Source organism: Phocoena sinus, chromosome 4 (assembly GCF_008692025.1).
Source record: "Phocoena sinus isolate mPhoSin1 chromosome 4, mPhoSin1.pri, whole genome shotgun sequence".
Lineage (NCBI taxonomy): Eukaryota > Metazoa > Chordata > Mammalia > Artiodactyla > Phocoenidae > Phocoena > Phocoena sinus.
The window spans coordinates 19,446,715-19,460,875 of record NC_045766.1 but is presented as its reverse complement, the minus strand read 5'-3'; the positions used below and the strand labels follow the sequence as shown (position 1 = coordinate 19,460,875).

Genomic DNA, 14,161 nt, shown 5'->3' with positions numbered 1-14,161 from the left:
CTGCAATGGAAGTGCGCAGGCGCAGACGACAAAACCAGCCCGGCACACACGGGTCTAAGTCAAAGTTAGGCCCCACCCCCAGAAGCGGAGCCAACCAGAGGGCGCGGGGCAGGCCCAGCCTTCCCGGGCGGTCCGAGAAAATCGCTCCGGCGTTTAAGCCAGAGCAGAGGCAGGCTCCTCGACGCGCTCGGGCTCGATTGGCCGGCCTCCCACGGCGTGGTAACGGTCGCAGAGGCGGGGCCGGGCCGCTGAGCCGGCGGGGTTGGGCGCGCTGCTGGAGGACGGTGGCGGCTGAGTAAGGTGAGCGGCTCTCGGGGTTCACAGAAGCGGCGGCTGGAGCCCCTGCCTGAGGAGCCCCGGGAACTGACCACACCTGCGCCCTGCGAGTGGTCAGACTGACCCTTGCTGGGGTTCCCAGAGAGGAGCAATGAAAATCCCAGTGTAAAGGCCGGGGGGAGCGGGGTGACCTGAGAAACCTGGTTCAAGTCTGGCTTCCCGCCCTTTGTGATCTTTGGCTTCCCATTTAACGTCTCAGCGCCTCAGTTTCTTCATTTGTAGGACACAGCTGGTAATTCTTGCCTTATATGGTGGTTGAGAAGGTTAAATGAGGCAGTGAGTGTGAAGCGTGGAATGATTGCCGGCGCAGCCTGGATTCTGGATAGGTTGTAGTTACTCCGTTCCCAAGCGTCCACTAGGTCCGACCCGCTCCACTTTGCAGTTGTCAAGGTGTTTGAGAAGGTCGCTTGGCTAGTGAAGGCCCGTAGCAAAAGGTGGGGGCTCCGCGGACGGGTAGAGTAGATATCTCCTTCTCCGGTTTATTAGGCCCATTTCAGAATCGGAGGGGCCTCTTTATGCGGAGCCTAATTTGATTTTTTTTTTTTTTTTGGTGGTTCTGATAGCACAGTCCCATCTTTATTTTATTTTATTTTTTTTAAACATCTTTATTGGGGTATAATTGCTTTACAATGGTGTGTTAGTTTCTGCTTTATAACAAAGTGAATCAGCTATACATATACATACGTTCCCATGTCTTCCCTCTTGCGTCTCCCTCCCTCCCACTCTCCCCATCCCACCCCTCCAGGCTGTCACAAAGCCCCGAGCTAATATCCCTGTGCCTTGCGGCTGCTTCCCCCCAGCTATCTACCTTACTACGTTTGTTAGTGTGTATATGTCCATGACTCTCTCTCGCCCTGTCAAAACTCACCCTTCCCCCTCCCCATATCCTCAAGTCCGTTCTCCAGTAGGTCTGCGTCTTTATTCCTGTCTTACCCCTAGGTTCTTCATGACATTTTTTCCCCTTAAATTCCATATATATGTGTTAGCATACGGTATTTGTCTTTTTCTTTCTGACTTACTTAACTCTGTATGACAGACTCTAGGTCTATCCATCTCATTACAAATAGCTCAATTTCATTTCTTTTTAAGGCTGAGTAATATTCCATTGTGTATATGTGCCACATCTTCTTTATCCATTCATCCGATGATGGGCGCTTAGGTTGTTGCCGTCTTGGGGCTATTGTAAATAGAGCTGCAATGAACATTTTGGTACATGACTCTTTTTGAATTTTGGTTTTCTCAGGGTATATGCCCAGTAGTGGGATTGCTGGGTCATATGGTAAGCCTAATTTGATTTTATTAAGAAAATCAGTGAGGTGAAAATACTGCAAGGCTAAGAGACCCGTGACACGCAGACCAAACAGGTTTTTGTACCACTTTATTTTCTAAACGTAATAATGTTAAACACTGGGCACGCATTACCTCTGTTGGTTTCAGTCCTCTGTATGAGGTTTTGTTTTGTTGTGTTGTTTTACTTTTGGTATTGCCAAGTAGGCCCGGGCCTTCCCCGCCCCACTTTGGGGAAGAGGTGGCTGACTAGGGTTTTGCCCGCAGCTTCTGTTTGGAGGCGTGTTCTGACCCTTTATGTAACCTCGTGGGGGCAGAATGATTTGGTTGAGATGAGATCCAGTGCTAATTCCGTTTCCTTATTTGTGGTAGATTCAGTTCTTTTTAGGAAGTTAAACAGCATGTTGGCATATTTTTGGAATAGAGCTTTTGCATTTAATAGACAATAGAGACTTTGAAAGCATTGGATGTTCCATTTATTGTAGTAAAGTGAAATACGTACTTTTGAGAAAGCTAATTCCACATTTTGATGTGACTCACTTGAGAAAGAACAGCTACTGGTCATGCTTTATTTCCAGTTCCCCCCCCCAAAGTAGTGAAAAATGATTACATTTTAATTTATGGTGCATGTTACAGGGGCTTCAGACCTATAAAGGGCAAGTTACCAAAGGACTCTTGGGAGATCTCAGTGCAAGGAGATAGAAATGTGTTTTGCTTCTATGCACTTGGCTTTCTATGCTGTGTACAAATGAACTCCAACCCTGCAACTCCTATTCTCACAGTCTTACTTTAGGTGTGTTATGACACTGATTAAAGCAAGCTGCACCTTCTGCTTTGGCTTTGGGAAGCATTGGGTCTCTTCTGACTCAGAGTTCCAGACCTATGTCCTGTTACAGCTTGTAGTGGGGTAAAGGCAGCTGCAAACTATTGGCACATTAATTTCACAGTATGGACTTCTGAAAAAGGAGGGCTTGGTCACAGGTGAAATTGTGAAAGTTGTTCTCCCTGCCTTTGCTTTTTGTGTTCAGTGGTATTGTCTGAGAGTACGCCTGCCTATGAGAATTATTCTACTGCCGCAGACCAGCCAGAGAAAGAGGATTTCACCGCCCTGGGTAAGAAGGGAAGGGGTAAGGAACTGAAGTAGCACCGACGAATGGGGTCAGAAGGACCAAGACAACTGATGGTTGCAAGGCAAATTTTATTATGCTACAGTTGCAGATTATCTAGACTAGAAAAAGGAAGGTTGCCAGATGGTGGTTTACATTATCTACAGACTGTCTCGGCTCAAGGTTAACTTCCCTGGGAGAAAACCCATAAACCCAGAATCATCAAAAATAACCTGCACGTGCAGGGGGGAGACAGCTTTGCTTGTCTCATTTTACATTCTTTCTGGTCTCTGGGCCCTGGTGATTTATCTCCCATGGAATGGAACAAGGAGGGGAACAAGTAGGCACAGTCCCTTCGAGCAGCAGCGGCATGCCTGGCATGTCTGCAGCCTGCTCTCAAGGCTGACTGCTTCCCACATTCTACCTTTGAAGCCAGAATCAGAATTGATGCTAGATGACGATAGAATTGGACTCCCAGGTAAATGTTTCAACAGAGCGGGGACAGGAAAGATAAGGGGAAAGAAGACAAAGAGGACAATGGTGAAGGCATGTGGTGGTGAGCATCGGAGTCCATTAGCTAATTCAGTTGTTCCAGCTTCTGTTTAGTGGTTACCACCAGTAAGACAGATGCCTGTTCTGGGAATAACACATGACCATTCTTACTAGGAGATGAACTTTTTAAGATTTGGGTCTCTTTATGTTTTTGAAACTTAGATGAAGATCCCGTTTCAGATATGAGAGTCACTGAGTGATCATTTCATTGAGATCAACTTGAATGACCAGGTGAAAAGTGCAAGAGGACTGTGCTATGACTGAGGTATGTCTGATGTGACAGACAACTCTCTCTGGATGTTGAGAGACTGGAAAGGATCCGCTAATTATGGAATACTATATGTATATTTTGACCTCCTCATAATCCTGTCAGATACTGTATTTTTTTTTTTGGCCACACCCCACCACAGCATGTGGGAGTCTTAGTTCCCCAACCAGGGATCGAACCCATGCCCCTGCATTGGAAGTTCAGAGTCTTAACCACTGGACTGTCCGGGAAGTCCCTCCTATCAGATTTTTTAAACTCAATTAAGGAAACTGAAGCCCAGAATGGTTAAATAACTTTTTAAGATAACACAGATAGCTGGTCACCAACTCTGATCACCACTTCTGTGTGCTAGGCACTGTTCTATTTGTCCTTTCTATATTAACTTTCCTAATCTTCACAAGAACCTATGAGCTAAGTACTTTTATTATCTTCATTTTATGATAAGGAAATTGAGGCACAGAGATTAGTACTTTCTTGGTTGCCTGGCAGAATCCATGATTCGAACCTAGGCATTCTGGCTCTACCAGCCTTCTTTTAGTTAGTATTTCCTTTCCTTTTGCTTTTATTGTTATTTAACAAAATCTTTTTATTAAAAAGTGAATTTTTATTATGAAGTCAAACAAAAGAACATACATAAAAATGTGTAGCTTAATGAATTACTGAAAGACGATACCACCTAGGTCAGGGTGAAGAACCATGCTAGCTGTGTTAAAACTTCGCTCCATCCCAATTACAACTACTTGTGTACTCCCATTAGTAGACATTCTTCTGACTTTTATAGTAATTGCTTCCTTGTGTTAAAAAAAGTTTTTTCATAAATCTGTATTCTTCAGCACTATAATGTAGTCTTGTCATTACATTTAAAAAAAATCTCTTTTAATCTGTAGGTTTTCTCCCTATTCCTTTCTTTTCTTACAATTTATCTGATGAAGAACTTGGGTCATTTGACGTGTATACCCTACAGTCTGGATTTTGCAGATTGCACACTCATGTACAGTTAATTATGTTTCTCTGCCCTGGGTAATTCCTGTATATTAGTAGCTGGATCCAAGACTGGATCAGACTCAGATTCAATCCCTTTGGTAATTCTCTAGGTGGTGCTTGCCAAGACCATAGGAGGTGTGGAATGTCGCATTGTTTCTCTTTGTGTTTTCAGCACCTGTTTGTACTTGATGCCTATATCTGTTCATTGAAGGTTGCAAAATAGTGGTATTCTATTGTGGCTTTTTTACTTATTAGTTGGAATATTAGTCCTTTATCTATCATTTGAATATGCAGCAGTACAATTCCTTTAGGAAAGGCAACATAAGTGTTTTGATTCTTTCCATTTATTTACCAGTTTTTGAGAAAGTGAATCGATTTTTTATCTTCTGAAGACAATTCTTTTTTGTATTGTTTTTGAGACAATTCTTTTTAAAAATCTAATATCAGTATGAGGTCATGAATTTAAACATTTTACGTGTTTCAGTTCATTGCAATTATTATTATCAAAGCTCATGTGGTCTCATCTTTGGCTGGGGGGAGCCTATTCAAGCCTATCCTTTTGATATGACCCTACTAGTCTTTAATAGCTTCCTTGTTGTCTGATATCTTAAATCAATTCTGTCCCAAATCTGAAATCATCATTTCTTCAAGAAACTCTGTTTTTTTAAAGAAGGAAATAGCATTTCAAGATCATAATCTGTATTCTAGGGATACTGAGTCAGTCACTGTTTGAGGGCTTTCAGTAGACAGGCAGATATAAGTATCCTAGCTCTATCTATAGACGCACACAGAACTCTTTTCATCTTGTAAAGCTGAAACGTTATACCCGTTAAACAATAACTCACCATCCCCCCAAGACCCTGGCAACCACCATTCTACTTTCTGTATAAGTGGAATCATACAGCATTTGTTTTTTTGAGATTAGCTAATGTCCTTAAAGTTCATCCATGTTGTAGCATATGTAAACATTTCCTTCCTGTTTAAGGCTAAATAATATTCCATTGTATGGATACACCATATATTGCTTATCCATTCATCTTTTGATGGAACTTGGGTTGCTTCCACATTTTAGCTATTGTGAATAGTGCTGCTGTGAACATGGATGTACAAATATCTCTTCAAGACCCTGCTTTCAATTCTTTTGAATATACCCAGAAGTAGAATTGCTGAATCATAAGGGCAATTCTACATTTAGATTTTTGAAGAACCACCATGCTATTTTTCACAGCAGGTGTACCATTTGACATTCCTACCAACAGTGCACAAGGGTTTCAATTTTTCCACATGCTCACCAACATCCTCACTATCTGTTTTTTTGATAGTAGCCATCCTAATGGGAATGAGGTGGTATCTCATTGTAGTTTTGATTTGCATTTACCTAATGGGTAGTGATATTGAAATCTTTTCATGTGTTTATGGGCATTTTTATATATTCTTTAGATAAGTGCAAGTTCCTTGCCCATTTTTTAATCAGAATTTTTGTTGTTGAGTTTCAGGAATTCTCTATATATTCTGGATATTAATCCCTTATCACAAATGATTTGCAAATATTTTCTCCCATTCCATGGATTGCCTGTTTACTCTGTTGACAATATGTTTTGATGCACAAAAGTTTTAAATTTTTGTGAAGTCCAATTTGTCTGTTTTTACATTTGTTGCCTGCGCCTTTCCTGTCATATCCATGAAAGCATTGCCAAATCCAGGATTGTGAAGCTTTTACCCTATGTTTTCTTCTAAGAGTTTTATAGTTTTGGTTCTTACATTTAGATCTTTGATCCATTTTGAGTTAATTTTTTTTTTTTTTTTTTTTTGTGGTGCGTGTGCCTCTCACTGTTGTGGCCTCTCCCGCTGTGGAGCACAGGCTCCAGACGCGCAGGCTCAGTGGCCATGGCTCACGGGCCCAGCCGCTCCGCAGCATGTGGGATCTTCCCGGACCGGGGCACGAACCTGTGTCCCCCGCATCGGCAGGCGGACTCTCAACCACTGTGCCACCAGGGAAGCCCCATTTTGAGTTAATTTTTGTGTATGGCCTTAAGTAAGGATCCAACTTCATTCTTTTTACAGTTTTCCCAGAAGAAGAAGAGACTGACCATTCCCCTTTGGATTTTTGGCACTCTTGTTGAAAATCATTTGACAATAAATGTGGGGAACTATATCTGGGCTTTTTATTCTCCTCCATTTGTCTATATGCCAATACCACTATGTTTTGATTTTTATAGCTTTGCAGTGAGTTTTAAAATCAGGAAGTGTGACTTCTCCAGCTTCTTTCTTCTTTTTCAAGATTGTATTGGCTATTCAGGGTCCCTTGAGATTCCCTATGTATTTTAGGATGGGTTCTCTATTTCTGCAAAAAATGTCATTGGGATTTTGATGGGGATTACACTGAATCTGTAGATTGCTTTAGTTAGTACTGATGTCTTAATATTAAGTCTTATGATCCATGAACGTAGGATATATTCCCATTTATTTATGTCTGTTTAATTTCTTTGAGCAATGTTTTGTAGTTTTCATCGTACAAGGCTTTCACTTCCTTGGTTAAGTTTACTGCCGTTTTTATTCATTTTTATGCTGTTGTAAATGGAGTTGTTAATTTCCTTTTTGGGTTATTCATTGTTAGTGTGTAGAAATGTACTGATTTTTATATGTTGATTTTTGTATCCTGCTACTTTGCTGAATTCATTTATTCTAACAGTTTTCTGTGTGTGTGTGTGTGTGTGTGTATTCTTTAGGGTTTTCTGCATATAAAATCATATCATCTGCACATAGAGGTAATTTTACTTCTTCCTTTCCAATTTGGATGCCTTTTATTTCTATTTCTTGCTTAATTGCTTGGTGAGAACTTCCAATTCTACATGGAATAAAAAGGCCTTTACACAGAAAACTATAAAACACTGATGAAAGAAATGAAAGGTGACACAGACAGATGGAGAAATATACTATGTTCTTGGATTGGAATAATCAATATTGTGAAAATGACTGTACTACCCAAAGCAATCTACAGATTCAGTGCAATCCCTATCACATTACCAATGACCTTCTTCACAGAATTAGATCAAAAAATTTTACAATTTGTATGGAAACACAAAAGACCCTGAATAGCCAAAGCAATCTTGAGAAAGAAAAACAGAGCTGGAGGAATCAGGCTCTCCAACTTCAGACTATACTACAAAGCTACAGTAATCAAGACAGTATGGTAGTGGCACAAAAACAGATCTATAGATCAATGGTACAGGATAGAAAGCCCAGAGATAAACCCATGCACCTATGGTCACCTAATCTATGACAGAGGAGGCAAGAATATACAATGGAGAAAAGACAGCCTCTTCAATAATTGGTGCTGGGAAAACTGGACAGCTACATGTAAAAGAATGAAATTAGAACACCATACCTAATGCCATACACAAAAGTTTTCAAAATGGATTAAACACCTAAATAGACCAGACACTATAAAACTCTTAGAGGAAAACATAGGAAAAACACTGTGACATAAACCACAGCAAGATCTTTTTTGACCCACGTCCTAGAGTAATGAATATAAAAACAAAAATAAACAAATGTGACCTAATTAAACTTAAAAAGCTTTTACACAGCAAAGGAAACCATAAACAAGATGAAAAGACAACCCTCAGAATGGGAAAAAATATTTGCAAACGAAGCAACGGACAAAGGATTAATCTCCGAAATATACAAACAGCTCATGGAGCTCAATATCAAAAAACCAAACAACCCAATCAAAAATTGGGCAGAAGACCTAAATAGACATTTCTCCAAAGGAGACATACAGATGGCCAAGAGGCACATGAAAAGATGGTCAGCGTCACTAAATTATTAGAGAAATGCAAATCAAAACTATAATGAGGTATCACCTCACACTGGTCAGAATGGCCATCATCAAAAAATCTAAAAACAATAAATGCTGGAGAGGGTGTGGAGAAAAGGGAACCCTCTTGCACTGTTGGTGGGAATGTAAATTGATACAGCCACTATGGAGAACAGTATGGAGGTGGCTTAAAAAACTAAATATAGGACTACCATATGATCTAGCAATCCCACTACTGGGCATATAGCCTGAGAAAACCATAATTCAAAATGACACACGTACCCCAATGTTCATTGCAGCACTACTTACAATAGCCAGGACATGGAAACAACCTAAGTGTCCAATGACAGATGAATGGATATAGAAGATGTAGTACTTATGTACAATGGAATATTACTCAGCCATATAAAGGAACAAAATTGGGTCATTTTTGGAGATGTGGGTGGACCTAGAGTGTGTCATACAGAGTGAAGTAAGTCAGAAAGAGAAAAACAAATATTGTATATTAACTCATATATGTGGAATCCAGAAAAATGGTACAAATGAACCTATTTCCAGGGCAGAAATAGAGATGTAGTTGTAGAGAATGGACATGTGGACATGGTGGGGGGAAGGGCAGGGTGGGACGAATTGGGAGATTAGGATTGACATAAATACACTACCATGTGTAAAGTAGCTAGTGGGAACCTGCTGTATAGCCCAGGGAGCTCAGCTCCATGCTCTGTGATGACCTGGATGGATGAGAATGGGGTGGAGTGGGAGGGAGGTCCAAGAGGGAGGGGATATATGTATACATATAGCTGATTCACTGTGTTGTACACCAGAAACTAACACAACATTGTAAAGCAATTATACTCCAAAAAAAAAAAAAAAGTGGTGAATGTGGACATCCTTGCCTTGTTCCTCATCTTGGAAAGCTTTCAGTCTTTAACCATTGAGTATGATGTTTACTGTAGCTTTTTAATATATGGCTTTTGTTGAATTAGTTTCCTTCTATTCCTAGTTTGTTGAGTGTTTTTATCATGAAAGGGTGTTGGGTTTTGTCAAATGCTTTTTCTGCATCAGTTCAGATGATATTTTTTTTCCTTCATTCCATTAATGTAGTGTAATACGTTGATTTCTTTTCATATGTTGAACTATTCCTACATTCCAACTATAACTCCCACTTGGAAATGGTGTGTAATCCTTTTAATACGCTGCTGAATTTGGTTTACTAGTTATTTTGTTGAGGATTTTTGCATTGATGCTTATAAGGAATATTAGTCTTTAGTTTTCTTTTCTTGTATTGTCTTTGTCTGGTTTTGATATTAGGGTAATGCTAACCTCCAGGAATGAGTTAGGAAGTGTTCCCTCCTCTTTAATGTTTTGGAAAAGTTTGAGATGTTTTGGTAGAATTCCTCAGTGAAGCCACCATGTCCAAGGCTTTTCTTTGTTTGGAGTTTTTTGGTTACTGATTCAATCTCCTTACTAGTTATAGGTGTACTGAGATTTTCTATTTCTTTGTGATTCAGTCTTGGTAAGTTTTGTATTTCTAGGAATTTATCCATTTCATTTTGGTTATCTAATTTGTTGGCATACCATTGTTCATAGTATTGTTTTATAGTTTAAATTTCTGTATAATTGATAGTAATGTCCCCACTTTCATTTCTGATTTTAATAATTTGAATCTTCTCTTTTTTTCTGTTCATCTAGCTAAACATTTGTCATTTTTGTTGATCTTTTCAGCTGTCTTTCATTGACTTCCTCTATTGCTTTCCTATTCTCTATTTCCTTTGTTTCTGCTCTAATTAATCTTTATTATTTTCTTTCCTTTGCTAGCTTTAGGTTTAGTTTGTTATTCTTTTTCTAGTTTCTTAAGTTGTAAAGTTAGGTTGTTAATTTGAGACGTTTCACATTTTTTAATGTAAACTTTTACAGCTATAAACTTCCCCCTTAGCACTGCTTTCACTGTGTTCCGTAAGTTTTGTGTTTTCATTTTCATTAATATCATAAGTGTTTTCTAATTTCTCTTGTGATTTCTTTTTTCATCCATTGGTTATTTACAAATGTGTTGTATTTAATTTCCATAAATTTATGAATTTTTTATTTATGTTATTGATTTCTAACTTCATCCATTTGTGGTGACTTAATTTGTGGCCTAACATATAGTCTATCCTGGAAAATGTTCCACGTGCACTTGGAAGACTGTGTATTCTGTAGTTGTTCGGTAGAATGTTTTTGTTGTTGTTTTTTTTTTTTTTGGCCACACCACTGCAGTGGAAGCTCAGAGTCCTAACCACTGGACCACCAGGGAATTCCCCAGAGTGTTCTTTATAAATCTGTTAGATCTGGTTGGTTTACTGTGTCACATCCTGTTTCATTACTTTTCTTCCTGTTTCATTACTTTTCTTCTATCTGGTTGTTATATCTATTATTGAGAATGGGGTGTTAAAGTCTCCAACTACTATTGTAGAACTATTTCTTCCTTCAATTATGTCAATTTTTACTTCATATGTTTTGGTGATCTGTTATTAAGTGCATAAGTGTTTGTAACTGTTATATATTCTTGCTGTATTGAATCTTTTATTAATATGTAATGTCCTTCTTTGTCTCTAGTAACCTTTTTTGATTTAAAGTCTATTTTGTCTGATACTAATATAGCTACCCTTGCTTTCTCTTGGTTATTATTTTCATGGAATATCTTTTACCATCCTTTCACTTTCAATGTCTTTGTGTTGCTGGATCTAAAGTGGGTCCTGTTTTAGATACATGTAGTTGGATTTCTTAAATTCATTCTGCCAATCTGTCAGGAGTTTAACCCATTTACATTTAAAGTGATTACTCATAGGTAGGGATTATTTCTCTCATTTTGCTATTGTTAGTAATATCTTATGGCTTTTTTTTTTCCCATTTCCTGTATTACTGTCTTTTGGTGTTTAGTTGATTTTTTTGTAGTGAAATGTTTTTCTCTTCACTTTTCTCATTTCCTTTTCTGTATATTTTATCACTGTTTTCTTTGCAGTTACCATGGAGATTACATTTAACATTATAAATTATAACACTCCCCCACCTCTTTTAGTTGTCGATGTTGCACAATTACATCTTTATACATGTGTGCCCCAAAACATAAATTAATAATTATTTTAAATTAATTTAGTCTCTTATTTATTTTTGATTTATTTTTATTTTTGCCTGCATTGGATCTTCGTTGCTGTGCGTGGACTTTCTCTAGTTGCGAAGAGCAGGGTCTACTCATCATTGCAGTGCGCAGGCTTCTCCTTGCGGTGGCTTCTCTTGTTGCAGAGCACAGGCTCTAGGTGGGCGGGCTTCAGTAGTTGTGGCTCACAGGCTCTAGAGCGCAGGCTCAGTATTTGTGGTGCACAAGCTTAGTTGCTCCGCGGCATGTGAAATCTTCCCAGACCAGGGCTCGAACCCATGTCCCCTGCATTGGCAGGCAGATTCTTAACCGCTGTACCACCAGGGAAGACCCTAGTCTCCTAAATTAGGTGGAAAATGAGATGTGACATTACATACCAAAGTTACAATAATATTAGCTTTTAGACTAGTGATTGTTTTTTTAAAAATTATCTGTTTCTTAACACATTATTGACTGGAGACTTATTAATGTGTCTTTTATTACCCAAATGTTATTGACTGGAGATGTATCAATATGTTTTTAGAGAGTGATACAATTAACATCACTGTGCCAAGCTGTTAGAACTTAAAATTGATCAAAGGTTCTTTATACAACTTATGATTGTCATTATCATTCACATTTTGCTCCTTTAAGTTTTTGTTCCAATCTTGTGTATATTATAAATGCAATTTTATTATGGTAAAATTTTCAAAAATGATGCATTGTGAAATTTTGAGTGAAGAAGAATTTTTCAATGAATTTATGCAGGTACTTTCTCTGATTTTCCGAGTGACGTATATACTAGTGTCTCAGAAGATGATAGTTCTTCAGAATATAGTTCTGATTTAGATGATGTGAATATTAGGCCAACAAAAAGACAAAAAACCTTAGTGATTGATTCTGATACAGAAAGTGAAAATGAAGCTCATGGTGCTGGAGAATGCTTTGCTTCTACAGAAGAGTGGATTGAAGACAACATTTCACGAAAATTAGAAGACTTACAGATGTGTCAGGTGTAACTATTGAGTGTAATAACCCACAAAGTGTTAGTGAAATAACAGAATTAATTTTTGGTAACTACTTTTTCGAGTTGGTCACTTCTCAGACAAACTTGTATCACCAACAGAATGAAAAATCGTATAAAAAGTGTGATAAGGCTTCAAAATGGACTGATGTAACTGATAGTGACATGAAGAAGTTTCTTGGATTAATAATTTTGGTGGGACAAATAAGAAAGTCACACTGGAAAGAATATTGGTTGGTTGATCCCTTACTTGAAACACCTATCTTTCCAAAGATTATGACGAGAAGAAGGTTTGAACAAATAATGGCATTTCTTCACTTTAATGATAACTCAGAAACTCCACTTCCTGCAGACAGAATTTCAAAAGTTAAACCTCTTTTGGATTATTTTCTACCAAAATTTCAATCGATCTATAATACCCAAACAAGAACTATCACTTGATGAGGCAATCATAAAGTGGAGAGGACGGCTCAGATTCAAAACCTGTAATCCCAGAAAACTTACAAAACATGAAATTTTGGTCAGGATGGTTAGTGAAAGTGAAATCGGATATCTGTGCAACCTTGAGATTTACACAGGTGAAGGAAAGAAACTGCAAGAAACAATATTATGGGTCCTACAACCTTATCTTGATTTATGGCATCATATTTACTAAGACAATTATTACAACAGTGTGTCCACATCTGAAATATTGTTGAAAAATAAAACCAGAGTTTGTGGGACCATAGGAGAGAATCCTGTCTACCAAACGAATTAAAGGAGAAATCTAAAAATCTACAGTGGGGAGAAATGACATTCTTACAGAAGGGAGAAGTGATTCTTATATGGAAAGATAAGAAGCTAGTCCGCATGGTGACAACTATTCATGATGCCTCCATAGCATCTACAGGAAAGGAAGACAGGAGGACTGGCCATCAGATAAGTAAGCCTACTTGTGTATTAGAGTATAATGTATGAAAGGAGTTGATTGATCCATTCAATATCTGGCAAACTTCAATATCCTCTGGAAAACTTGAAAATGGTATAAGAAAGTGGGTTTCTATTTGAGTAATTTCAGTTTATTCAATGCATTTAAAATTTATTGTAGCCTTAAGGCACAGAATAAAATTACTTACAAGCAGTTTTTGTTAGCAGTAACTAGAGAATGGGTAACTGGTGAATGTAGTTCATTCATTCACCATTCTGGTGAAGGTAGTGGTAGTCCTGCACCTGGTCCTTCTTGTGGCATTTCTAAAAGAGCCCCCGCACAAAGATCCACCTTGTCAATTCTCAGGTAAAATAAAAGAACATATCCTAGAGGAAATAATCCCCACAGGACTAAAAAAAAAATGCTGCCAGATAGTGTAGAGTCTGCTCTTCCAGGGGAAAGTGCAGTGAAACATGGTGTATTTGTAATAGATGTTCTGTTCCCCTGCACAGAGATGCCTACTATACTCCCTGTCACACTCTAACGAAATAATAGGATGCTTTAGTTTCAAATGAATACATTAAGTGCAAAAAAAGTTGTTGATATTTACTCAAACACGGGTGTTTCAGTATTCACTTACATAACAAATTGATGGCCACAGACGTTAGCTTCTATAAAACTCCCCTGGTCAGTAATGTGTTAAGTCATATAGAAAACAAAAAGAGGAGTTACACATCCTTGTCATAATAATAGTAGCTTTTA

The 14,161-nt window shown here is 38.4% G+C and overlaps 1 protein-coding gene across 7 annotated transcripts in view; it reads left to right on the top strand.

The window, feature by feature from the left end:
- CEP70 (centrosomal protein 70) overlaps positions 1–14,161 on the top strand; it is an 87,909-nt gene that overhangs the window by 6,513 nt on the left and 67,235 nt on the right. For 3 of the 7 annotated variants that reach the window (XM_032631594.1, XM_032631593.1, XM_032631588.1), the window contains exons 1-3: positions 173–300; positions 2,652–2,735; positions 3,444–3,546. In XM_032631594.1, the coding sequence (XP_032487485.1) occupies positions 3,538–3,546 (9 nt within the window). In that variant the 5' untranslated portion in view covers positions 173–300; positions 2,652–2,735; positions 3,444–3,537. Of the gene's footprint in view, positions 1–172; positions 301–473; positions 569–2,651; positions 2,736–3,443; positions 3,547–14,161 lie in introns of those variants that run through there. The other 4 variants (XM_032631595.1, XM_032631592.1, XM_032631591.1 and 1 more) reach the window with 3 other exon arrangements.